General features: G+C 39.0%; 2 protein-coding genes across 27 annotated transcripts in view; one reads left to right on the top strand and one right to left on the bottom strand.

The window, feature by feature from the left end:
- The window catches only part of LOC117423525 (vigilin-like), a 29,301-nt gene extending 21,604 nt beyond the window's left edge, over positions 1-7,697 (top strand). For both annotated transcript variants that reach the window (XM_034039452.2, XM_034039453.3), the window contains 8 exons: positions 526-680; positions 902-1,006; positions 1,211-1,345; positions 2,017-2,160; positions 2,745-2,924; positions 3,500-3,616; positions 5,398-5,544; positions 6,098-7,697. In XM_034039452.2, the coding sequence (XP_033895343.1) occupies positions 526-680; positions 902-1,006; positions 1,211-1,345; positions 2,017-2,160; positions 2,745-2,924; positions 3,500-3,616; positions 5,398-5,544; positions 6,098-6,187 (1,073 nt within the window). In that variant the 3' untranslated portion in view covers positions 6,188-7,697. The remainder of the gene's footprint in view (positions 1-525; positions 681-901; positions 1,007-1,210; positions 1,346-2,016; positions 2,161-2,744; positions 2,925-3,499; positions 3,617-5,397; positions 5,545-6,097) is intronic.
- A 7,270-nt stretch (positions 7,698-14,967) lies between these two features.
- Positions 14,968-27,958, bottom strand: part of kif1aa (kinesin family member 1Aa) — a 101,822-nt gene continuing 88,831 nt past the window's right edge. For all 25 annotated transcript variants that reach the window (XM_034038403.3, XM_034038404.3, XM_034038429.3 and 22 more), the window contains 8 exons: positions 27,414-27,559; positions 25,062-25,256; positions 24,845-24,916; positions 24,026-24,147; positions 23,063-23,203; positions 21,260-21,452; positions 20,819-20,937; positions 14,968-19,964 (listed from right to left, as the gene is read on the bottom strand). In XM_034038403.3, the coding sequence (XP_033894294.3) occupies positions 19,922-19,964; positions 20,819-20,937; positions 21,260-21,452; positions 23,063-23,203; positions 24,026-24,147; positions 24,845-24,916; positions 25,062-25,256; positions 27,414-27,559 (1,031 nt within the window). In that variant the 3' untranslated portion in view covers positions 14,968-19,921. The remainder of the gene's footprint in view (positions 19,965-20,818; positions 20,938-21,259; positions 21,453-23,062; positions 23,204-24,025; positions 24,148-24,844; positions 24,917-25,061; positions 25,257-27,413; positions 27,560-27,958) is intronic.

Here is a 27,958-nt window from a genome sequence, read left to right as displayed (position 1 = left end):
GACATTTTGCGGAGCTTTTTTGAGATGTTATAGTAATAAAATAAAGACTTGGATCGCATTATTGAGGAGTTTGGTTATAAAACGAGTGATCAGGAGATGATCGATCGGTATGTACGACTATTTTTATTATTTATTTCTTACATAGGTGAAAGCTATAGCGAACAAAGGGTGGGGCGGGGCTGGAGATGCCTAGTGAGTGCTTTGTTGATATGCAGGGCCATTTAAACCCGTTTGACTGGGGGGGGGGGGGGGGGACTTTTAAACAGGGCATCTAAAATTAACTGCGCGTGTGAAAATTAATTAGACCTGACGCGTGATTAATAAATGGACCGCAAAGGGTTAAGGTGCCAATTGTCTTTGAGAGTGAACGAAAGCTATGTGTTTATCACAATAGTGAGGGGACCAGAGAAGTTTGTCATTAACAATAGGTAACAATGAAGGCCTTATCACTATTGTAATATATAGAATGCTTGTATACTACACCTCAACTAATCTGAACACCTGGGTCTCCCAATTGTGCCGCAGCTAGCCCAGTCTCTCCGGAGCCAGCAGTGCATGAAAATGGAGAGGTCAATGGGGAACCCAAAGAGCAGGCGGACCCAGCAGCTCCCAAAAAGTGTGATGTCATAGTCCTCTCTGGGCACAAGGACAGGTGTGAGGCAGCTGTGGAAGCACTTAAGGTACATCCTTGTTTTATTTGTATATACATATAGAAACACTAACTGAAGTCTGCCTACACAGGTTTGTCAATTTAAGATTTTGGGGGATATTATGTATTCTGTTTTAATCACTGTACACATTTTGTGTGGTGTTTTTAATTGAGGGATCACGTGAGACCGCAAAAGTTATGTAATGCACCAGTCAAACAGAGCAGCGTGTTTTAACTGGGTTTTGTCTACAGGCTCTGGTTCCTGTCTCCATCACAGTGGATGTGTCTTATGACCTTCACCGCTACATCATCGGCCAGAAAGGGAGTGGAATCCGCAAGATGATGGATGATTATGAAGTAGGTTTCATTTAAGCAGCAGTCTGTAGTTATATTAAATGCCTGCATTTCATTTGACATGAACCCACTTGCTTCTAATCCTGGTTTTACTGTGCTACAATTCTAAAGATGAGCACACGTGTTTCTTGCTCAGATCTAAATGTGTCTACACTGCAGTTAAATGGGTGTGTTCATTGGATACTGAATGATGCATTTCCTGCACAGGTGAATATCCAAGTGCCTGCCCCTGAGCTGCAGTCAGACACCATCTCCATCACAGGGCTGGCTTCTAACCTGGACCGTGCCAAAGCAGGCCTCCTGGAGCGGGTCAAGGAGCTGCAGGCTGATCAAGAGGATCGGGTAAGGAGGGGCTTCACCATATCTGTCAATATTGTCTTTAAAATGTATATGCATTGTATTGAGGTAGAATTTTTAAAGTAATTGCAGCTAACAAGTAGTTCGTGTTTTCTCCGCCATGCACATCCTATATCACTTTGACTAGTGACTTTAAACCCAGAAGACACTGCTGGTGTGAAATGAAGCAGTAACAGACTTCCTGAAAGGCAACACAAGTAAACGGAGTAGCTGCTTTAATTTAGTGTAGTGTCTTTCTAAAAGTACATGTTCAGTTTAAAAACTGAATGTTTGCCACCGTTTTGATGGTGCAAAATGGTTAAGGTTTGTGGAATTGTTTGCTGCAATTACTTTGGTGCAATTCAAATCCAAGATGCACTTTAAATTCCCTAAAGCATTTCAAATCATGCATGGGTCTATCAATTTGGGAAATCAAGCACAGGTGGCAATCGTTCCAAGTTTTGATTTAATTAATTTTCTATGAATAAACTGTCTGCTGTAAGTTATAAGCTTTCCAAAATTGATAGACAAATACCTATATGCTGTTTACCACATTCCCTTAATATAAACAAGGAAGAAAAACAATTTTACATTGGGACATTGCATTTAGTCATGAATGCAGTCTTTTACCAGTGCTGTCTTACCCCCCTGACACTGATTTCACTTCCCTTGCCCAGGCTCTCAGAAGTTTCAAGCTGACCATCTCTGTGGACCCCAAGTATCACCCCAAGATCATCGGCAGAAAGGGGGCAGTCATCACCCAAATCCGCACAGAACACGATGTTAACATCCAGTTCCCAGACAAGAATGATGACAACCAGGTAAGGAGTGCCCCCTGATGGGGATTTGGAGATATTAAGGGAAGCTAGCAAAATGTATTGCAGCAGTGGTTCCCAACCCTGGCGGGACCCACTGTCTGGTTTTCATTATTTCTTAGCAAACGCCCTTATCCAGTGCGACTTACAATTGTTACAAGATACCACATTATTTTTACATACAATTACATTATTTTTTACACTTTTTTTTTTTACATACAATTACCTATTTATACAGTTGGGTTTTTACTGGAGCAATCTAGGTAAAGTACCTTGGCTCAAGGGTACAGCAGCAGTGTCCCCCACCTGGGATTGGAACATCATGACCCTCTGGTCAAGAGTCCAGAGCTCTAACCACTACCCCACACTGCTGCCCATATGTAATTTTCATTCCAGCCGAGCTCTCAATTACATAACTCAGTTGGCATAAAAACCAACAGTGAGTTTTATATTTTATTTGTTTATGATAGACCACGAGTTCTCACTTTAAGATAACTGCCTGCTCCATAATAGGCATGTAGACCCAAGTTGACGCAGTATTAGTCAAACCCCTGGTTTGTGTGAAGGGTAATTGTGAATTTGCTGTGCAGGACCAGATCACCATCACAGGGTATGAGCGCAACGCAGAGGCTGCTAGAGATGGTATCCTGCAGATCGTGGGAGAGCTTGAGGAGATGGTGTCCGAGGACATCACCCTGGACCACCGCATTCACGCCCGGATTATCGGAGGTCGTGGCAAAGGCATCCGCAAGATCATGGACGAATTCAAGGTGAAGCACTTCATTAACAGTGCTGCTGCTGCTTTGCAGCACAGAATTTTCAGAATCATTTATGCATCCTGGCACTTTTTTTTTTTTTTTCTGTATACGTGATTGCAGGTAGACCATTGGTGTTTTTTTTTTTTTTTTTTTTTTTTTTGTTTGTTTGTTTTTTAAATGCAATACATACATTAAGTGATTAATAAAAGGAAGCAGTAACTTCATTTCTAGCCTTGTCTTTGAAATACTGAACCAGGACTGTCCTCTAAATCTTAACCTGGATTCTAACAACTTCTAGAATCTAATTGTTAGCTTTAAAACCATTTATTTACATGCCCTTGTGATATAAGTTTAGTAATTCTCTCATTGAGTCCAAATGATTTCATGGAGGGACCAGTATAATTGTTTAATTAAACCAATGAAAATTATATCCTATAGGTGGTTGTAGTAGGAATATAAAATGCCATTGGAATTGACATCTACAATTTATAAATTAGCCACAAATTTTAAGTTCAAGCCATGTTATTCCGGACTTGCATTGTTTGACATTTGGATCACCAACTCCTCCCTGCCCCCCCCCCCCCCAGGTGGACCTGAAGTTCCCCCAAAGTGGAGCGGCCGACCCCAACTGCGTGACTGTCACCGGGCGTCCCGAAAATGTGGATGAGGCCATCGACCACCTGCTAAACCTGGAGGAGGAATATGTAAGTGGCTTTGGCATCAGGAGTTATTTAAGATTTAACCACAGAAGAAATGCATGCATGTTCCATTTTTTTATGTAGTAGACAGGCTGGAGATTGTGCTATGGGTTGCAGGGACTGTTTAAAATGATCACATGAAGTAACAATCAACTCAAATGTGTGTTTTTGGTGTGTGTTGGTTTATTTTATTTATTTATTTTAACCTTGTTAATTAATGAAAACATTTGGTTTTAATTTGTAATAGTTGTACTCCAGTTTTACATACCCCAGTGGAAATGTGTAATTTTTAGAAATTTCTCAAAGAATTATAGGAAATCTTTGGTGGGTGAGGAAAAAGTTGCAAGAAATAGATGTCTGCAATTTATTAAAGCAATTTCTTTGCAAAACTCCAAAAAATGCTAATTCAAGTATTCATACCCTGACAAGGAAGATTAAATTGAATAGCTATTTGAGGCACCTTTTTAGCAATAACCCCTTTTAAACAATTAGGATATTTGTCAATGAGCTTTTGGCATGATTCTTTAGTGTGTGTGGGTAGGGGTGTGTTTTTTTTATTTAACCATTCAGTGCAAAATTTGTTTGTTCAAATTCCGAGAGCTTCTCTTGTGGACAGCTGCCTTCAACTCATACCAAAGATTTTCAATCAGATTTAGATTGGGACTTTGACTAGGCCATTCCAGAACCTTGATTTTATTCTTCTTTTAACCATTCTGAAATAGATTTTGATGTGTGCTTTGGATTGTTGTGTTGGAACATCCAGTTGCGCTTTAAACCAAGTTTTGTAGCAGAGGGTTTCAGATTGGCCAATATCTTTTGGTATGCTGTGGAATCCATTTTACTATGTATTGTAACTAAATTTCCTGTGCCATTAGAGGGAGAAACAGCCCCATAGAAGGATATTGCCACCTCTATCTATTTGTTTCATCACTCCACAAAACCTTTTGCCCAGAACACATCCATCATTCAAATGCCATTTTGCTAACTAAGCAGCAATATTTTTTTTTGTCCTTGTGCTGTTTTCCTAAGTGACTTTTTTTTTTTTTTTTTTTTTTTTTCCTTGACCATTGAGGCCTTCACCATGCAATACTTAACCTAAGGTTGAAAATTGAAACCCCACTCCCACTTGCAGCTAATTCACGTTGAATATCTTTGGCAGTCAATCTCGGATAATTAACCTTCACAATTCTTCTACTTGTTGATAAAAACCTTCTGTTGTCCAGACCGAGGGAGCGTTGACAGTACCATGAGTCTTGTACTTGATAGAAACAACATTTGAAATTGGGATACTCAAATGCTTGGAAATCCTTTGTATCTTTCTCCAGCTTTTGACAATTTTCTGCCTAAGGTCTTAAGATAGTGTGTGTGGTTTTTTTTTTTTTTTTTTTTTTTTTTTACTTTCCCTTATTGACTTTTTGGTAATCGACAGCAATCATCCTATGCCTAATCCTTTTTGACTCGAAGAATATTCACCTACAATCCAGTATTTTCTGGAATTAGGCTCTGCATTTATATTGACATTTCTAGCACTTTAGGCAATACTATCATGGCATCAAAGGGTATGTTTACTTTTGAATTGGCAGTTTGAGTTTTGCAAAAAAATTGCTCAAATAATTGGACATCTATTTTTTTTTTTCCCCCTCCACAAAAGCAAAACTTGCTACAAAAGATTTCCTAAAATTGTTTTGAGAAATTTGTAGAAATTCTACATTTCAATTGGGATATGAACTTTTGACCTAAGTGTGTTTGGATAGAGAGAGAGAGAGAGAGAATTGTTTGTTCCCCAGATGGGAGACGTGGGTGACAGCGAGTCTATGCAGACATACATGAAGCCCCGTGGCGGTGGCGGTGGCGGTGCTGCTGATGAGCCCAGGGGTCCTTCCAAAGGGTTTGTGGTGAGGGATGCTCCGTGGACCGCTGGACCCAGCGACCAGGTAAGTGTTTAACCTACACATGGTTTCAACGAAAAAGCAGGAGTTCGGCTTAAACACTTCTATTGCAATCATATACTACCCTCCAACATGTACTGTAGAGAGATGTCATTTGAAATGTAACTTTATTCATCAATCACCTATCACAATCAATTTTAATCCGTCATTTGAACTACCGATACCTTAAGTTAATGATTTTGAAAACAGTTTTCTTACTTGCACATCCCTTTCTATTAGTTTAGTGCAGCGATAAAATACAATATGGGCTACACTTTCCTTAACTGTCATGCTACTAGAACTATGGCCATAATAAGCCATTATTTCTACTGTCAAGTGGAGCACTTGTCATAGTTGTGGAACAATGAAACTCTACGTGTGTGTGGTATGTAGCCTATTAAATTTCAGCTTTTCATTGTACATATGCTTTATCTAGTTTTAGATAATTGACTGTTCTGAGAATCATAGCTTTCTTCATTAGAATTGTGTTTTTCTTCATTTGGTTAGTAGTTTGACAGTATAGAATCTTTGCGTGACCATCCTTTTGTTACTCTTTCAGGCCCCAGACATGAGCAGTTCAGAGGAGTTCCCCAGCTTTGGTACTCCTGTGGCTCCCAAGTCCTCTCCCTGGGGACCCAAACGTTTCTGACCTGGAAGTAAAAGCTCGCCGCCCCCTTTCCCCAACTGCTGATTTACCTGGACACCTGCCCCTGCCCCTGAACTGTCGGCAGCATAGTTCAGGGGCAGGGGAGATTGGGCAACTAGGCCATAAACCCCGATTTTAAATGGACTGCCTTACCTCTTGATCAGAAGCCCAAAGGAGAGCAAACGTTAACTCCCTCCCCCCCCCCCCCCCCATTATGGAAATCCTGTTTTGGCTATGAATTCATCCCTGTGCTGTCCGGCAGACTAACTTGGCTTAACCAAAATCTGTTGCTAACTGGCAACCACGTACTACTTCCACTCTTACCCTGTTACTATTTGTTTTGAGTTAAGAGGAGTGGCTGGGTTTTTATTTAAACTGTCTTTACTCTGTATTGAGTTGTCTTTGAGCTAGACAGGAGAATGAACAGACCTACTCATTCCATTCAAATGTCATGTGACAGTATGACCTGTTTAGCTACTAGTTATCATCCTGGTTAAAAGCACATTTTTAAAGAGAAATTACCCCTATTGGATGAACAGAACCCACAACCTTCAGAATGATTGCTGCAGCCTAGATTATGACAAATATACAAAAGCAGCTAGAAGCTACTTCATTTTTAATGACCCACAGAAGTTCGTTTCCTGTAAGGTCTGGCAATTGGCAACAACCTGGTTTTAAATTTGCCCCACTAAAGGTTCATCAGTCAGGGCAGAGAGACTTGCCTAGTTTTTAGAATGGGGATTAAATTCTGCAGCTGCTGTGCTAAGTGGATTTGTGCCATTTAAGAAAGATTTAGTTAAATTAGGAAGTAATTCATGAAACCTCTGTACATGCTCTTCCTCATTATTTGGTGATCACTTTGATTGTAAGAAGAAATTCACTTTAGTGGCCCCCCTCCCAAAGGTGAAGTATAAAATGTTTCTAATGCAAATGATTTAACTAGATATTTCTGATTTTTAAGTTAATTCTCTGGCATCCAGTAAATCCATTCCATACCACATGGAAGGGAACAAAGCTGCTACCTAATGTGCTGTGTTATATTTAGAACAAACAACCAATAAAACACTAGAACCATACTTAGCTGCCAGGAACAGTTTGCCCTTTTTGGGTCCTAGCCTTTTTAAGGTGTCTTTGGGATAGCAACCATAAGAGACGTGAGAAACTGTCAGTCACAATAAAGGGTTAAAACACTACTGGTTTTCCTGTACAAAATGGTCTTTGTTTTTGTTTTAATGTTTTAAAAACCATGCTTGCCCTTCCTGGGTTAAATATTCCAATATTGAACTGGGAAGTTCAGTCTTGTTGGCCAGCGGGTTGGCGTCCAATCCCTATCTTGTCTTCCAGTTGCCAAGCAGAGTAATCTGTTCCCATGGCAACAACCCTTTTTCTTTTTTTTTATTGGCCTTGATTTCAGAAATGAAGATTATGCAAAAAAAAAAAAAGCGCAAAACCTATTATATGGATAACACTGGAATTGAAATGTCCAAAAAATAAAAAAAAGGAAAAATGTAAAGTAGTATGGTCTCCTTATTTATTTGTTTTGGTGAAATGTGTTTTGAATTTTCAGTAACAACCATTTTTAGATGTGTTGCACCTGCTACAAACCTCAGTTTAAGAAGTCTTCCTTGAAATAGTCTAACCATGAACCTGGCAGCTGACAACACAACCCCTGTACAGAATTTGGCACCTCCTTGCTAAATAACCAGTAACACACTTCTGCAGTCATACTGTAATATTCTGAGGGCAATATTGCTGTACTTTGAGGGACAAATTAACATAGGCCTTTTCTGTTTTAATAATTTTGTATTTTCTAGATCTGGTTGCTGGAAATTTACCATATGCCACCATAGAAAAAAGAATATGCTCAAGTTTGTGATGACTTTGGAATTGGTCACCTAATCTATGATAATGAAAACCACAATATTTATCTTTTGTTTCACTAGTTTTAGCACCTGGGGTCGGTATGTAAGAAACATAAAAATTGAGTGGAGGCAGTTTGGCCCATCTAAACTGGTTCCTACTGGCTGACTGATCTCAAAACTTTGTTTTAAAGGATCCAAGTGATTCTGGTATTAGTCTGGTTTTACATTTTTCTGAACAAGATTCTTTATCTTTTTTTGAAGCTGCTCAACAAACTTGACCAGGAAACAAATCCAGAAATTGCTGCTGAGGGTTACACTGCTTAACCGCTGGTTGACACACTGATCCCTTCTCAAGGTTACCCTTTACAGATGCACATTTGTCCTGCCCCTTGGCCTTTGTTAAAACACACTGCTAGGTACCTATTTGTATACTTTTGTTCTTTTACATAATTTGCACACAATTATTCATACAGAACATACATGTATTTTGCCAGTTGTTTAGGAGTGTATATAACCACTGACAAGTAAGCATCAACAGTTCCTAAAACCAACAAAGTCATTGCAATTCTTATGTGAATATTTGCTGCAAATAATGTATGCAACTTACTCAGTAACCAAGGCATTTTTTATCAGCACTCCCTTTCTTGAGATTCAGTTTTTATTGTTTCCAGTTATGAATTAAAAACAAGTCAAGCATATTTATCTAATAGTAGAACTTAGTGGTGCACATCTCCACTCTGAGGGCAACAGGGTCTATTGTTAGAAGTATATTTGAATCATGACGTGGAATGAAATTTAAACAGGTACATTTGAATTATTTTAGGGAACAGCTTGATTAAAAGAAAACTGAAATACCTTGTGTATATTAGTTTCATACTTCAATCCTTAAGATAACCATCAAGACCAACATTCAACCCCTCCAATTCCTTTTGGGATTGTACTACAATCACATTTATGTCAACACATTTACACTGCATAAGATATTTCAGTACAACAGAAGAGTACCAGACAACAACCTCCATACCCAAATAAGGGATGTGTCCTTAAACGTAACGTTCCACCTGCTTGCTGTAACATTGCATTTATGGAAACAGACAAAGCAACATATAAAATAAAATAAAAAAATCATAAAACAACACATTATGTCTACCAGTTCCACTGCTTAATACCTTCTTTGTCCACTAGATGGCAACCCAACCACACACACATATACCTTTACAGCCTGACTTCTTTTCAACCTTTCAATTTTTCATTCCTGTAACACAAATCGTATTGGCTAACTCTTAATTAAAAATAAAATATAAAAAAGAAATGCACCTCATAATTACTGGAAATCTTGTATTGGTAAGCTTTTAAATTTTGAATTAAGTATTAATTGATAGATTATTTTACAATTTGAAAGTTGCAGCAATAGTTGCATATGCTTTCTGATGTATTTTCTACAAAATGTATATATAAAGTAAGTTTTAAGAAAGTATTTTAAATGAAATACACCAGTAATGCTTTCAAAATAAAAATGTACAATGTTGTCAATATATGGCCAGCTCATTTATTAATGGTCCTTATACTGAATGTTTTACATGTAACAAATCTATTACAAATATATTTCCTTTCCCTGTGGGCCACTTTGCAAGTTATTTTCTATTATTTTTCTAAATCGGGAATTAATGAAGTTAAAATTAAGAATGTTGTGGTTTATGAATAAAGTTTGATAGTACTTAAAGATTGTGAGTAGGATCCTTTATCCTTGAAAGTATATTTTTGCTGCTTGAACCAGATATAAGCTCCCCAGTATTGCTTATTATGTTAATAACTGACATTTAAAAATGATATCGGCGACTCACTCAGAAAAAAACCCCAGAGACCTCTCCATGGTCCCTGTTTCCAGCGCGCTCTGGAGTGAAGTGGGTGAGAGCTTGTTTATATACAGTACCCTTATAAAAGCATTTAAATATGTAGGGAAATTTAAACTCATTTGATGATCGAATTATTTATTACTAACACCTGTGAGATGGATTCTGTAAAAACTCATCCTTATTTTCATACCTACAGTGCCTTGCGAAAGTATTCGGCCCCCTTGAACTTTGCGACCTTTTGCCACATTTCAGGCTTCAAACATAAAGATATGAAACTGTAATTTTTTGTGAAGAATCAACAACAAGTGGGACACAATCATGAAGTGGAACGAAATTTATTGGATATTTCAAACTTTTTTAACAAATAAAAAACTGAAAAATTGGGCGTGCAAAATTATTCAGCCCCCTTAAGTTAATACTTTGTAGCGCCACCTTTTGCTGCGATTACAGCTGTAAGTCGCTTGGGGTATGTCTCTATCAGTTTTGCACATCGAGAGACTGACATTTTTGCCCATTCCTCCTTGCAAAACAGCTCGAGCTCAGTGAGGTTGGATGGAGAGCATTTGTGAACAGCAGTTTTCAGTTCTTTCCACAGATTCTCGATTGGATTCAGGTCTGGACTTTGACTTGGCCATTCTAACACCTGGATATGTTTATTTGTGAACCATTCCATTGTAGATTTTGCTTTATGTTTTGGATCATTGTCTTGTTGGAAGACAAATCTCCGTCCCAGTCTCAGGTCTTTTGCAGACTCCATCAGGTTTTCTTCCAGAATGGTCCTGTATTTGGCTCCATCCATCTTCCCATCAATTTTAACCATCTTCCCTGTCCCTGCTGAAGGAAAGCAGGCCCAAACCATGATGCTGCCACCACCATGTTTGACAGTGGGGATGGTGTGTTCAGGGTGATGAGCTGTGTTGCTTTTACGCCAAACATAACGTTTTGCATTGTTGCCAAAAAGTTCGATTTTGGTTTCATCTGACCAGAGCACCTTCTTCCACATGTTTGGTGTGTCTCCCAGGTGGCTTGTGGCAAACTGTAAACGACACTTTTTATGGATATCTTTAAGAAATGGCTTTCTTCTTGCCACTCTTCCATAAAGGCCAGATTTGTGCAGTATACGACTGATTGTTGTCCTATGGACAGAGTCTCCCACCTCAGCTGTAGATCTCTGCAGTTCATCCAGAGTGATCATGGGCCTCTTGGCTGCATCTCTGATCAGTCTTCTCCTTGTATGAGCTGAAAGTTTAGAGGGACGGCCAGGTCTTGGTAGATTTGCAGTGGTCTGATACTCCTTCCATTTCAATATTATTGCTTGCACAGTGCTCCTTGGGATTTTTTAAAGCTTGGGAAATCTTTTTGTATCCAAATCCGGCTTTAAACTTCTCCACAACAGTATCTCAGACCTGCCTGGTGTGTTCCTTGTTCTTCATGATGCTCTCTGCGCTTTAAACGGACCTCTGAGACTATCACAGTGCAGGTGCATTTATACGGAGACTTGATTACACACAGGTGGATTCTATTTATCATCATTAGTCATTTAGGTCAACATTGGATCATTCAGAGATCCTCACTGAACTTCTGGAGAGAGTTTGCTGCACTGAAAGTAAAGGGGCTGAATAATTTTGCACGCCCAATTTTTCAGTTTTTTATTTGTTAAAAAAGTTTGAAATATCCAATAAATTTCGTTCCACTTCATGATTGTGTCCCACTTGTTGTTGATTCTTCACAAAAAATTACAGTTTCATATCTTTATGTTTGAAGCCTGAAATGTGGCAAAAGGTCGCAAAGTTCAAGGGGGCCGAATACTTTCGCAAGGCACTGTATATTTCCATGTTTTGCACATTGCATATTTACATAGAGAGCTGATTGCATTGTGACTCCTGATAATAAGAATCACCGCTGAAACTAATTTTCTTGCTGGTCCCTTGAAATTTGTATTAATTTGTGACGTCAAACGCCTTTTTCTATCAATTAAAATGACACACTCCCTACAGTCTTTGCTTTAAGACTCAGCAATTTGGCACAATTGTCAACCTAGTACCACGTTTAGCTAATGCCGTGCACAACAGTTTAATATTTCTCACAGTCCAACAGCAGACCCTACTGGCCAGGCACCTGGTGAGTTCAAGTGGACACCTGCAGGGCTGGCCTTGGCTTTGTTGTCCAGAGGCCACTAGCTCACTGACATCTGCCCTTGGAGAATTGCTGTGGTGAGGGAACATTATATATGAGGGTGAATGTAATTGTATAGCCTCAGTCAGCGGTGCTGGTTGGTGCCGCCAGAACTAGTCATCGTCAGAGAGCCGGTGCTGAGAACTCTGGGGGTAGTCCCGGCTGCTTGAGGCCTGCTTGGGGCAGCAGTGATCCGGGCTGCTGCAGTCCTGGGGCTTGTGAGCCCCACAGCATGCTGTGCACCTTGGCTATTGTACCTGTTTCACACCCTTCTGAATGTGAGTGGGTAGGGTATGTGAGCCGAGGTTAGAAACGTTATAAATCATGGGTGAGAAATTAACCAATCAGTAATGTTACAGTTATTTAAAAAAAAAAAGAATCTTGCTATCGCACTGCATCAAGAAAACTGGCCTATATTTTGAACGATTAAGAGGGTCCTCACTCTGTTTCGGGGTCAACGTTGTATTTCTCCACCTGTTAGCCATCCAAACCTATAAGCTTCTGATGGTGTTGCTGGGTATCATTGCAGGTGTGGGGTGAACTGCAAGTCAGTAATGAACAACTTTACGAGGTAAAGCAGCAACATCTCTGAATAGAATTTTGTTTAGACTCCATGTATCATAAGATTAATTGAAATCAAAGTGCCGTTTTTTTCATGCTGGCTTTATTGATATTACATGCAAATCAGTGTATATGAACTTGTGCAATATATCAATCTGACAATTATAATTCCATTCAAATATCTACACAGGCTTGGTGCCCTGAAACAAAGATATCTTTCCATATTAATTACCATAGCTTTAACTTAAACAATGTTTCAAGTTTGCTCAAAAGTACAAAACTGAATAATTTTTTTTGTTAGAGGAGACCATCAGGCTTAAGAATTAAGGGACTGTATGGGCCTACTCACTATGAATTTTATACAATTCCTTGGACCCACACAGAACCACACAGTATGAGCATACCCTTTTGAGTGAAGTTAGAGTATATTCTGTACGTGATCAAGCCTTATCTAATTTGTTACCAGAAATGGACTTGTGTTTTGTAACCCACTCTTCAATTGTAGTGTAATACTGGGTTTACTCTGTGTGTAGTACTCACCTCCAACTATTTCTTAAACTTCCCATTGCTATGGAGATTCTAAAACACTAGACACTACCCTTATAAAAGTTTCCCACACTATTTTTGCATTGTAATTTCGCAGTTTTCCACAGTAATACTCTGCATTTACCATGGTTTGCCTTGTTCATTAATATGGTTTACCTTACCTCTCTGGTATTTACATTGCTTACCTACAGTATGCGTTCACTATGCTTTATTACACTTTGCTATACTTTTACTATGGAAAACATTTCTAAGAGTAACCCTATCTAGTGAAACTTGTTTTTCTGTTTATGCAACTGACCAATTATACAACTGGTACAGGTCCACTGTGCAGCTTTCTCCTCCATGCTGTTCCTCTGGTATTTGAGTGCCCCAATCCTCTCTCTGCTATTGATCCTTCAAAAGGAAATGTAGAAATCTGTGATATCCACCTGTCTTAGTGTTACAGAAAAGCAGAATGGGAAAACATCTGTCAATGGACCAATATGAAGGAGAACTGCTCCATAATGCTGCACCGTTCAGAGATGTTTAAAAACATATTGGGAATGAAGCTAATCGCAGGTAGAAAATGCATCTACTAACCCGGGCTGAGTGGTTGCAGGATTTCTCCAGCGGTCCCTATAGAAGGGTCCTCTTACCCTGTTCTTTGTTTTCACAGTTACAGATTCATCTCGACTCAAACACAGCAATGTCCTAGAGAGCACTTTTAAAGTTTTCTGAGCCATTATTGTGTTTAGTGTACTGTAATAACATTAAGCGTTCCATTTTTTTGTCGTTTTATCTTTTGTTAGGTAAAGTATTACATTTCCTACAGCAACTTTGTAATCCATCTTGTTGAATACGGAACAATTTTCGTGCCTCAAGCGACGCTGGATTAGACAGGTTTTACCTTTCCTCCTTGATAGGCTCTCTTGAGAATGTCATCCTACTGGAACCAGGAACGGACTGAATACATTTTTACATTGAAAAGCAGCTAATGTTTAATTTTTGTATGCATCGTTCTCAGGAAAATTGCAATAATTGTTACAGATATTTGTTTGTGGGTAGGCAGCTCAGGTCACTATTACCTGGTGTTGGACATGGTTTTGGGGGGTTGGCATTCAAACTCCTCCCTGTCAATTTCTCAGCCCCTCCTGAGAGATGTTAATAAACCAAATGCCGCAAAAAGCGAGGCCACGTTCAAGAGCAAGCAAGTCGATGCTATATGCTGTTCTACATGTTAGCCGTTTTTTTTCATTAATTAAAAATGTTGTTTTTAAATTGCAGCAATTCTAAGTGAACTGGGTTTTCATGGCAATATAATTCTTATGCCAACACCAGAGATATTGGATTTAATCTTTCAAATTTGTCATAAACTGAACCTGACAGCTTAAGGATATGAAGTAGGTCTTAGTATTCAACATCTTTTTTTTTTTAGGGGAATCGATCTTACAATAGTTTTCATAGAAATATACTTAGAATACCAAAACAGTTATATTTCCTAATTTCTCTGAAACTGAACCTGGAAGCTTAATACTTCATGCATATGAAAAGTGGTTCAGTAGTCTACATCTAATCCTACAAGTGTAGCACAGAGACCAGTACTAGAGGACACATTAGAAATGGAGTAGGACCACCATTTTGAGACACAAGTGTTTTTTCTATGGTAGTCTACACTAAATACTGTATAAGACTAAATAATTACATATAGTTGTACAGCCTTTTATTCTGGACTATTAAAATGTAAACTTTCACAGCTACTAGGAAACATGAAGGGGTGAAAAAAGACATAGACATGGGGTACATAGCCAGTTGCATAAGTTCCACGTTTATTTAATATCCCACAAGTTGTTAATTGTACATAAACATTTGAAGACTCCAACACTCAAATATCTTGAGACACTGATTAAACTACAGCCCATTTGGGATGATACAGACGAGTTACAGTTGTATAATACATCGTTCACAGCAATCATGTTTTTACAGAGCAAAAAAAAAAAACAAGGAAGTGTTTAGTTTTACAGAGCTTAGGAAGAACCCTTGAGCACTAACATTAGATGGAAGCACAAAAATGAAATGGATTAAAAATGTGTCTCTTTTGCTGTACCGATTTCAGTCACCTCTGCTGAAGGTGATGACAGGAGGACGTGCATGATGCTGTGGTATGGGAGCTAACAGCAGTTGATACTGAATTCCTTCCTCAAATCTTTCATTTCCTCTTTTAACCTGCATTTCTCACACAGAGAAAAGGCCTGGACCTGACTTTCATTCTTTAGCATTTTATAAACTGTCAGACCTTGCACAGGAATTCAACTTCAGCTAATTTTGGGGGGCAATATATGTAATGTATTTCATGTAATTCCTACATGGGAAACGCAAGCATGGGCTCATGTGTTCCTTTCTAAGAGCTCTGCTTTATTATTTGCAAAACAAAATGGTAAAACATTTGAGAACTAGCAGCCATTTGTAAACATGTTTTCTAGGCAGTGCTGACTGTCACAACAGTAGCAGAAGCAGGGGCCACACAAGCTAGGCAGTCAGTGTTACTTGTAGACAGCGTTGTAACCAGAGCTGACATTCTACCGAGGTCAAACTTGGTTTCAAGCTATAGCTGCAGTATTTATATGACTGCTTGGTGTTTACTATTCACCCTCCAAATCTGTGTTACATGGCAAACCAACAGAGAAAATTAAAGTCTTTTGTACCAGAATTTTTACATGAGCATCAGCATTGATGATGCAAAAAAATAACCGAGGACACGGCCTCGCTGTCCTCATAGCTAGTTACAGCCACACTTGCAGGGGCTGCTGTTGGAACTGATGCAGACAGAAAAAACAAACTGCCATGCGTTCTTTACAAACAAATACCTTAAAGCTGAACACACTGTGAACAGTGACAAGCTGCATAGGTCTCACACTTTGCATCAATGTAACTAAAACTAGTCTTTTCTTACATTAAAAAGTTACTACAATAAGAAACGCAAAGTGTTATCTATTGGGATAGCATGCAACAGGTTAGCAGTAATACATTTATTTTGTAAGACAGTAGAAAGCAAATTAAAAAAAAAAGGTCAACCGTTTTCTTTGTTGCAGGTTTGAGAGACTGAAGTTGACTTCAAATAGCCCCATCTTAAATCATAATGGTATCACAATATTGACTGCATTTGTTTCCTACCTCGCGTTAGGATGATAACATTAGCCAGAGATAATCTTAGTAGATCACCATCACAAACATGGAGAGGGAGGACGGGGCTCTAAGTGGTTGAGATAGATTGTTCCCATGAAGGCTGTTCAAAGATTATGAAGGATACCATTCTATATATATAGACTGAAATCTTGTGCCCACAAATGAAATACTTTAGGGACATTTTCAATTGATATAAATGGCTGCGGATCATATTATTGTGTCCAATAACGGTCATATGTTCATCGCTAGTTTGAATTTAATATCCTTGCATTTTGCGGAGATTGTTTAAATAGATCCAAGGTCTATTAATATAGTCAATTAACAAAATATGTAATGAAGGCAACCAGATTGATTTATTATGAGGTTTAATTGATGTACAGTAATTAGGATTTTTCAGTTGGCGCAAACAAAAAAGGCATAAAGGCAGGAAGAGCCCTGTATCACAGTAATCAGCACTACCCTAAACAATCTCCTGTGAAAGTGTGTCATTCTGCTTTTCTCTTTCAATCCTGACTAGGAGGCATTGCAGGTTACAGGCATCTCTTACAAGCTTATGGCTTGATGTTCTTTTTTTATTTTTAAACTGGGAAGGCGGGGATTAAAAAACCCAGATGTGGCCTGATATTATTAATTCACAGAAAACAGATCAATCTACCAGGCAGGTGAAATCTAAAACTTCTAATTAAAACTTCCAAGCTGTCAAAAGTGTTTCTTGAAATCCCATTAGTTTATTCTCTTGGATGATTTAGATGTTACTCTGTTCTCATGGTGTTATTGCCCACAACTAAGCATGCTCTGTAGGTTGGCTGGCCTCAGGCACACTCGTTCTTGCAGTGTTCATAGGAACAGCTTGAAGACTCAAGGAAACATCTTTCCCCGGTCGCTTCTGAACTTTTTAAAGGATCCAGAAAAAAAACCAAAAAAAAAAACCATCCAGACTGGACAAAAATGTGATGTCATACGTGCGCTTACAGCTGTCTGACTGAAGGCATGTCCACTATTGAGGGATTGGGATTGGCAGCGTCTGCACCTGCTACTCAATACTACTCAATATTCCCCACTGGAGTTAAAGGGTCTTTAATGGCCCTGAGATGGCCGAGATAGCTTTATTATAGTGGCTTATAGTGTCCCACCCCCCCAGAAAACAGATACAAAATCAGATAGTAAAACGAAAAAGGAGAGCCAGGGGAAATCAAATTCATTAGAAGGTGGACCTATCTTAGATGTGAAAGTTTAATGCCGTCGCTCACTGATACAATAGGAGCTGTATTTCATGCATAGTTGTCTCCACGCATACAAAGCACACCAAAATAATGCAAAGCTATGAAGACAAGGTAAACTTCGAAAAGGGAATTAGAAGGTATCCTTCTCGTTTGGAAAACTAGGATGCAGCTTCTCCATTAGCATAAGCTCTGGTGTTAAAATACAGCAGATTTAAACATACTTTGCTCCCAGGGAGGTTTAAAGGTGTTCTATTGTACTTGAATGTACAGGTAGTGAACAAAAAAATGGAAACACCTGGGTAAATGAGGGACACCAAGTATATTGAAAGCAAGGGCTTCCACACAGGTGTGGCTCATGCGTTAATTAAGCAAATAACATCCCAGCATGCTTAGGATCATATATAAAAATGCTGGACAGGCCTGGTTGCCTATAATTATGGCTAGCATGGCTGCAAGAGGAGACCTCAGTGACTTTGAAAGAGGGGTGATTGTTGGGGTGCGTTTGGTAGGAGCTTCAGTGACCAAGACAGCTCAACTTGCTGATGTTTCATGAGCAATGGTGTCTAAGGTGATGTCGGCATGGAACTCCGAGGGAAAGACATCATCAGCAAAGGACAACAGTGGGCGGACGTGCATACTCCAGGATCGTGATACCCATGCATTAATTCGAAGTGCAAGACAAAACAGGCGAGCAACTGCAGATCAATTGACTGCAAATTTCAACCTGGGGAGCGAGCAGCCAGTTTCATCAAAAACGGTCCGCCGAGAACTCCACAGAGCGGGATACCATAGTGGCCCAACACCCTATTGAGTGACTTCACATTGGTGTTTCCATTTTTTTATTCACTACCTGTATGACTCAAGCCTCCAATTTATGCAAGTACAACAAACAATCTGGACCGAAAATGTAATGCCTTAAATGCTCCGCAACTGATCGGTTTAATTCCATGACAATAAAACAGATCCGTTTCAAATCTTTACAACAGCCTTATTAGTGCTTGGTTTACTTTGCACTTGGATCGAGTTAGTTACAGACTAAGGGATTTAAGACTTTGTTAAAATTCACACATTTTGTTAAGAAACACATTCCCTATAGGTGTAGCCATCATTAACACATCCATGTTTATGTCCCAACTGATTTTACTTGCCTCTCAGAACTATCCTTTGATAACCAAGAAATGAGCCCTGTGACAACCTGACAGCTTTTTAAATCACACCTCTTCTAAAAGCACTTTCCTGTTAGGTCATCGGCAATTTGGAAACAATCATTTCCAAGATCCTGCCCAAGTTTGGCTTTTTTTGGTCAACAAGCGTTCAGCTCAGAGTTTAAACTGTACAACAAGGACACTTCAGCGTTGGCTCTACGGCAAACTGCAAGCACACCGGGTGATACATTTGTTTTGCTCTTTAATGTGTTTAGAGATACTTAATTTAAAAAAAAAGTGCAAAATGCGAATAAATACACAAATATAGAGATCAATAAATAAATATATTTTTAAATAATCTGCAACAAGTTAATTATGAATATTCTACTTTCAATTATTTTCACACAAAAGACATGACAAAGAAACATTACTTAGTACTACTGCGCCTTCAGTTACCTTGCTCTCTCACAAATTGTTAGTACATAGGGTAGTCAGCTTGGCTCATACCCTACAAGGAGTATTAGTTAAAAGTTACCTTTTTTTTTTTTTTGTAAAACAACCGATATGCACAGACACACTGCTAGCAGGACTGGCTAAACTCTGGATAAAATACTTGTTGTTTAGTATAACACTGACCCAGGTGCTGTGATGAAACCAGAGAAGTGTAACATTCTGTAGATTGTTAGAAGATAGAACACTGGTTCCAAGATGTAGGTGGTGTACCTCTTTGTGTGCCAGTCACTTTCAATGTATCATTCACCAAGCTAGATACATATGGCTTCATAAATGTTTTTGCTTCAAAATTGTAAGTAATTAAAGGGGAGTAATTCTTGGGATGGGGGAATGACAGGGTGGGATTGAAGCCCCATACCTGCATGTACAGAGAAGGAGTACAGTACATGAACTGTGAAGCTCTTTCAACAGGGGAGAACCACAGCAGCTCTTCAGGACTAGAGAGACCAGAGGAAAACTGGCTGGGGTGGAGATTTGGGGGTCCCCCCAAAACAGCAGCGAGTCAGAGACAGCCTCTGTCTCACAACAAAGATAGAAGCCCTGGGTTTTTTTCTTCTTGGTTTTACGGTGGTAAACTGAGCATGTGCAAGAGCAGGCAGGTTACAGAAGAGACAGAACAGCATAAGACTGGTGTGTTCAATCAGGTGATCTAAATACAAAGTTAGTCATTTTTCTCTGAAAAGTGATTGGCTATTCAGATCCTCATCTGTCCAGTTCTTCTTCTCGAGAGCTTTGATCTAAAAAAAAAAAACAGATTTATTACAACCTTTTAGAATCTTCTGGCTGCTAACAGTTCTGAGTTTGGAGCACATATATTTTATACTTAAAATGTATTTTTTTAAATCTGGTTCGAGTGGTTGTACCTATGTATGACTGAATTACACTACAACTGTCTACCCAAACACTGAGGCACAGATTGTTTTGTGAAGAGCAGGCTCAATTGTGTGTTATCCAACTTCAAACCTCTGCTCAAATTTTTAAGTACATTGCTACAGAAAGAGCTGCAGATGCATACCAAACTGTTGTGAACAGAGGCATCTGTGATTGCATGACCTGTAGGTTTAAAGTAAAGTGTTAACTCCTTTTAGGATTTTAAACACTTTAATAGTCTTCTAAAACTAAAACGTCATTCCTTTTAGCTCTGGGATAAGTGTGGCTTCTCTTCGCTGGATTCTCCAAAGCCGTAGTGTCCTTCTTCAAGTGTAGGGACGAGAATTAAGAGGAGTTGATGATACCAATAAAATGGTTTTGATCTGTCTGCCAGATAACATCCTTTAACTTCTACACTATTTTAGCAAGTTAAGCAATACCTACTGGTCTATTCAATTCATCTAAGTGGTAGCAGATCTCCTTTTAATGATTTAAATAACAGCGGTACTAAGATCCACCGTTTAAATCAATTGAGTCGACCACGATACCTTCAGTCCGCAAAATAAATCCATTCTTGGAACAATGAAAAGACAAGGTGGCTCAATTTTTAATATCGAATGTCTTATACAAAACGTTACCTCTGTTACCTTTTCCACACACAGCACTGTTTCTTTCAGACGCAGGAAAAAACATTCTGCCTAACTATTATTTGTGACATTACCTGATAGATCCGGCCAGCAGGGGGTTGAATGCGTACAGCCAGTCATGCATGTCTTTGTCGGTGTTTGCTTGCAGCAGTATCCCACGATGCTCAGTGCACACTGCAAACGTGTTTGGGGTCTGCAATTCCAAAGAACGGATCCAGGTAACATTTAAATTAAAATATCAAAGTTATCTTAAATGTAGCATTTTGTTGTTTGGTTTTAAGTTACTATTAAGCACTGTAGATAGAGTTTACAAATACTTACAGATTTGTGAATGACAAATAGTGTAACACAGTAACATATTATTTCAAAATTATTTTCAGCAGGAACGTTTTTTCAAGCATCAATATATTTTATAGGTGTATACACATATTAAATAACCCTGCAAGAAGCTGATATATAATTGGGACTGCATACACATAGACTGCTGTCTAGCAAGTGTGTCCTGGCTTGCTCACCTTGAGCATAGCCTGCTGGTCTTCACTGTACTCAACCTGAGCAGAAGACAGGTTCAGGATGGCACGCTCTACGCTGTCCTTGTCAGTGTTGTAGATGTAGACGTATGGACGGCGCACCACCACAAAGCGCTTGACCCAGCCGTTGGTGTGCGGCTCCAAGAAATGCAGATAGCCCTTCTTTGACACGATCGGACTAGAGCAACAACAAGAAAAGGCAATTCAGCAAGCCCCTTTCAAGCACGAATAACACCCTCAACACCATTTAAAAATTTTAACCAAAAGTAAAAATTTGAAAACAGCACATATATACAGGCTAACTTCACTATAACGAACCCTTCTTATAACAAACACCCGTTTTTAACGATCCCAACAGCAAGAACCGATTTTTTCAATGCACATTAGCCCTATTAGAACGTCACGTACAGGATCGACCTGGATACAACAATCTCAGTACTGACTGACACTGAACTTTCTCCAGTGTCAAGTGTGTTATTATCTCTCAGTGAAAACAAAGACCATGGTTGACTAATTCAAAGATAACGCTAATTCAAAGATGACCTATTGTAGTACGAGTCATGCATTACGAATGCAATCGTTTCCTGTCAGTCATCTTCACACAAACTGCAACCAGGCAACAGGCAACAGGCGTAAAGAGCAATCTATGCTGGATAGGTTTTTCAAGAGAAAGGACATGTAATTACTGTATTCAGCATGTAAGTGTACATTCTTTCCTTTTTCATTTCTTTACTGTTTTCTCTTAAACATACCACAGGGGGGAATGGTGTAATTTATATGTGGAAACATGTTTGCTTTTTTTGGAGTTGTTATGTTTGGTCAAATGATTGTTTACAGACGGGTGCTCGATTGAGACTTCCTGCCTGCCTGTCTTGTATGTGTCCTCTGTGTGTTACCGTCGCTGGCAGCATCACATGACCCGTTTGTTTACTTTCTGTTTTGTGTTTAATAAATCCTGCGCGCCTGTGCCGGCGTTTCAACTCCAACTCTCAAGTCTCTCTGTCTTGCAATGCGGTTACCCACACATGTGACACGAGTACCTTGTCACAATACTGTTTAAATGTTGATCAATGTGAAGGAATCTTCATAAAAGTACTATATATTGATGTTCAACTCAAATTTGCAGTTTTGTCATTATTCTGATACAGAAAAATGCCAAACCCTATTACAGTGAACACCCTGATATAACAAACATTTCTCCAGGTCCCAGGGGGGTTCGTTATAGTGAAGTTAGCCCGTATATATTTACAATATATATTGTAAATCTAGTAAAATGAAAGGTGAGTGCCAGAGAACAGGGGGATTTTCACTGAAAGCGAAGTCATCAAGGGTGTAGGTTAGATAGCTGGCCTCAACAGAAAAAAGAATATTGACAAGCATATTCATCTTTAGTCTATGTTTCCATGGAATATGTACGTCCATGTCTTCGGGGTTATTTGCTGTTGGGTGTGTGGGTTTGTGCTTGTATTCAGATGGTCTTGTGTAGTTTTGACATTATCCTTGCAAGAAGACTTCCACTGCAATTGAATTCCAGTTTGCTTGGCTTTCACATGACATTCTTTGGGGGTAAACAAAGTAGAATACCCATTCAATCGAGAGGAGACCACTGTATCATGTAAACCTACTCCCCTTGTTTGATGTGAATTCTTATTCAAAATTATTATTTTTTAACGGTTTCATGCCTGCCCAACCGATTGAAAATCTAAATCTTCTTTCTCTTTCTCATATAATGTATCAATGGTGCTGATGCATACTGAGGTCTGTTTCAAGAAGTGCCCACCCACTTACCTGACACGGATCTCCTGGATATCAGGAACAAAGGCTCGCACTCTCCTCTTGATCTCCTGCCCTCCACTGGGAGACTTCATCTCTCCATCCGGAACAGTATCGGGATCTGGGCTGACAGCTCTGGAGCGTGGCTCTGGGGTTCTGTAAAACAAAACGGCCTTCAGTAGGGCACAATCAATACAGTCTGATGGTTCTTTAGATAAGTCATACTTCTTGTGTTACACAAGGAGTAGTGTGCTTCACCTCTGTAAATCTACAACTGGTTTTGTAAACTAATAACTAGGGGTGGCCCAGGATCATGTTAGACCCTTTACGAGTGCCATCTTGTTTACGAGCCTCAAATGAACATTAGTTGAGTTGTGCTCAGCTGTGATATAAATCAAGAGCTGCAACCTACACACCAAACTGCCCGGGTGCCAGTGAAGATCATAGCATCTACCCAGGAAGACAGAGACCGCGGAAGATGTTTGGTTTTATTGGTTCATTCTAGTTGGATGTATACTTGGTCTGATTACATTCCTGAGTGATTAACAGCTTGTCTGTCTTATAAGGCGTTGTAGCAGACATCAAGATGAGATGCTTACAGGCTTTTTTCTAATAGTTTCCTAAATATTTCTTAAACTCCACTGGGCCTTTTTATCTTATTAGTAAAGTTCAGACCATGTGGCTAATATTGCACTCTGACTATTTTATAAAACAATTATTTCCATTAACTCTGGGATCACTTTCCCAAATATCTCAACATTGATAACAACTGATGAATATAGAGGTGTAACAGCATAATACTAAATTATTTGTCCTTTTAAATAATAAATAATAAAGAATGGAAATGCAATCTATTATTATGGCACTGCACCTCTATTTTCATCCATTGTGATCTTTTTCTCTTATTGCAATTCATTTGTGTGGGCCTAGGTCCTGCTGTTTAGAGTGCACAATGCAGTTCCATGCTGTCACTCTGACCTGAGCTCAGTGTTGTTGTAGCGCCCCTCTACCAGTGAAGGGCAGGTCGAGGAGGGGGTCAGTGTGCTGCTCAGCATCGAGGCCGACGAATCCCTCAGCAGGGTGACCGACATCTCAGACAGCTGGGAGGAAGAGCCACAAACACCACATAGCATTGGCCAGATTTTCAAAGGTGTCTACATTTCTATTACAACATTTCTACAAGGCCTCTATACACCTGACTGAGCAAGGTGCCAGCGACTGCAGTGTTCTTAGATGTGTAAATTAGCTATTTGTGCTCTCAGACATCTCCATTCCCCTAATAGGGTTCCAATCTGACACCTGAAAGTGGCTGACTGGGCCAAAAGAATGAGAATGCAAGTATACAACATAGTCTGCAGTATATGTAAGAATATGTATTGATGTGACAATACTGTGTGATCCACTACAAGACAGTCCCCCAGGTGTTCCTGGAATCGAATGAGAGATCAAGCCCACAGACTTATGCTATGTATTGCGACAAGTAAAACACATGCTACAGTGGCCCAACTCACAGAAACCTCACATTATATCACATGAACACACTGGTGAAGCGTTTCTACAGAGTTTTTTTTTTCAATATTAGATGAACACATGCCTGCACTTGCTTTTAAATTTTCCCTTGTTACTGATTTATTCGTAACTGAAAGTCTTACCTGACATTTAAATGAATCACTAATGAATACATTTGCTGAGCATGCTGCCTTGATGAGTCCTGCTCTGGCTGTACATCATCACATGCTCTACACTTATGCTGAGGCTGTAGAAAAGGACAATATGCCATATGAGGGACTCTCCTACCTTGCTCTCACTGGCGCTGACGCACACGTGGCTGTATTCTCTGTTGAATGTGTGAGTGAGGAGCCGCAGGCACTGGGGAAACAAATACAACACTGATCAGCAAACTCATTCTCAAAATGATCTTTCATTTCATTTTAAATCTAGAAATTGAAAGAGAGCTATTATATCTTTAGCAGCAATCGCAGTTTCAACGGAGGTTCAATGCTGCACTCCCTACCTTGGTGGCCAGCTCTTTCTGTCTCTCACTGGGGCTGTCAGGGGCACTGCTCGGGCCCTGGGGGGCCCTGTCTGTGAGGGAGGAGATGCTATGAGGCTCTGTGGGGTACTCGCAGGCCAGCAGGGAGTCTTGGCCGCACAGTAGCAGCGTTTCCAGCTTCTCCCGCAGCAGCAGGTAGTGCCGGGTCTTCTCAACCTGTCCAGGAGGAGCACACAGAGGCAGCGTTGTTTTCACTTTGCTAAAATACGATATTTTATAGAGAGAATCGATTTGCTGTGTTTTATGGAGGACTTACAACAGAAGAGGATTCTTTTTCGCAACCAAAAGTTAAATATCATGAACTGTGACACAAATAACATCACTGGTGGTACTTCTGCAGGAAGGCATGGGAATAGTTCAAGCTATATAAAAATGTCATCATTTTTTTTTTTTTTATCAAAAAGCATACACTGCTCTCAGCCACTCTCTGTTTTAACATACAGGTAGTATGACTAAAAAAATATGAATTGTAGCGAGCAATTAAATTGGGGATTGCTTGAATGCTGATATCTCAGATGTACATTTTCTCCAGTGTTAATCAAAAAATTAGTATGTAGCATTGATTTTGGCATTTTCAAGTAGTCGTTATGCCTATTTCGTTATTAAATAATCGTCCTTATGTGATTTACAAAATAATGTTGATTTACAAAATAATGTTAATATCTTAACAGGCAGTGCTTCTTGCAACTATTTCTTTTGTTTGCATGGGAATTTAAAAGGAAATCTGTGTTAATTGTCATCATTTATCAAGAGTTAATTTGCACTTGGAAAAAAAGGGTTTTAATTGACGAAAAAGTATATAACTCACCTTGAAACAGATATGTAACAGACCGTGGCTGTGACACCGACGATACGGAGAGAGAGTGTACAGGACCAGGGTTAATTTCTTAATGACTACCTCGATAATTCAATATTTGTAGTTATGAAAATAGTTAATCCTTTTCTATACTTGTGGTTATGAATGAGATTTATTCACTTGTTTTAACCATTTGTAACTTTACGGAACATGTGTTGTATTGCTAAAATGATATAGCATTATTTGCACCCAGTGTAATGTTACTACCAAGAAATTATCAATGCAACTGTAGCCTATTTAAATTCTGCATACATACATTATATGACAGCTGACCTCTACTGTAGATTTTATTTGAATTATACAACTGAAATCTTGGTATAGAAAACAGCATATTAGATATTACAATAAAGTTTCATTAGGTGATTGCGGATTTGCAATGCATCCTTGGCTTTTAACACCTGTGTCTTCCACACAAGAATGAAGAACAGGCGTCAAGGACACACAGCGATGCACTAGGAATGTGATCAAGATCATTGAAGTGTTACGTACATGCTATACATGTATAATAACTAACAACTATAAACACCAATGGCATTTGAAACGTATGTATTTATAGCCTACAATCGTACACACTAAAATACATACAAAAGTAGATGTCAACATAAGAATATAAATTCCAACCAATATACATAGATGGCTTACGGTAGTTTGTTCTTTTTAACCAAAAAAAGATTGCAAAATGCACATTAAAAGAGTTGCAGATGGTAAGATGTGGCAAAATATCCCGAGAGAGAGAGAGGGTAAATGACTAGTTTTCATTTTAATTTTTTTAATTTATTTTTGTAATCTGTGCCGTCGGATTTTTACCCACAAGCCAGATAATCATAAATCAGCATTTTATATTTGAAGTATATTTGAAATAAATGTACATTCTGCATGATAAAATGCATAGTTTTAAATTAAGTTTACAAATTATAAACAAAATAGATATTCCCATTTTTTTTTTTTTTCATTTGGCTGCTGTTCACTGGTGGGAGCCACCTGCCTGTACAAATTATGGTTCCATTCATTTTTCTTGATCTCGTTAGCGTGCATTTTGATTAATGAGTTCCCATTATTTAGTCGTTGAGACAGGAAGTGATGTACGTGACTGGCGACAATTAATCTTTTTAACGAGAAATGTGTTCGTTAACAACCTCATCGACTCAGTTTCAAAGCATTAACGGATTGATTTAATTAACACATTTCATTTGAAAATCACTTGCTACTAAAGCTCTCTTTACTATACCACGAGTTAGATACAATAATACTGTTTTTTGAAAATCCTGCCCCTCCTGTCTTGACAGTTTGTTGTGTATTATATGTGTTTTTAAGCTATATTGTGGTCTGAATTGCTTTAGACTGATTTAAATTAACATTGACGTTTAAAGTTGCAACAGTCTAAGGAACATGGCCCTAAGTAATGCTTTGCCAACTGAAGCTCAAAGTTTATGAAAGCTGTACAGTAGGCCACATACTTCCTGCAGTAGGCTGAGTTTCTCCAGTTCCCATTGGTGGTCCAGAATGAGGCTGTCACTGCGGGGCCTCCATCCAGCCAGATTCTCTTCTCCTCGTACATAGGCCACTGATGTATCTAGGACCCTTCTGCGCCTCCTCTGCATGCCTGATAGAAAAAGACAAAAGTGAGCAGGTAGCTAATAATAATTAAACAAGCAACTAATAAATCATTTTCAGATAAAACTACAAAATATTTATTTCTGAGAATAAACAGCTTTAGTCTGGCAATTTTTATGATCTAGGCTAGATGTAAAGTCACTAAGCCACTTTGAAATGCTGCTGTGGGCACGGTACTAAATGAAGGGAAACAAGATTCTAGGACTACAAGACAAAAACCATATCAAAGACCTTCAACTCCAGACACGGCTTTAAATACAAAAAGGACAAGTGGTCCTATAGATATATAAAAATATGTAAGTGTGACATGTAAAAATGTGACATGTCTGTATGGGTGTCACCTGTCTATCTCTGCTGCCTGTGAGGTGCATGACCTGTAGTAGTAAAG

This window comes from Acipenser ruthenus, chromosome 17, assembly GCF_902713425.1.
Source record: "Acipenser ruthenus chromosome 17, fAciRut3.2 maternal haplotype, whole genome shotgun sequence".
NCBI classification, from domain to species: domain Eukaryota; kingdom Metazoa; phylum Chordata; class Actinopteri; order Acipenseriformes; family Acipenseridae; genus Acipenser; species Acipenser ruthenus.
Note: the sequence above shows the minus strand (reverse complement) of the source record. Positions and strands in the feature narration are given on the sequence as shown.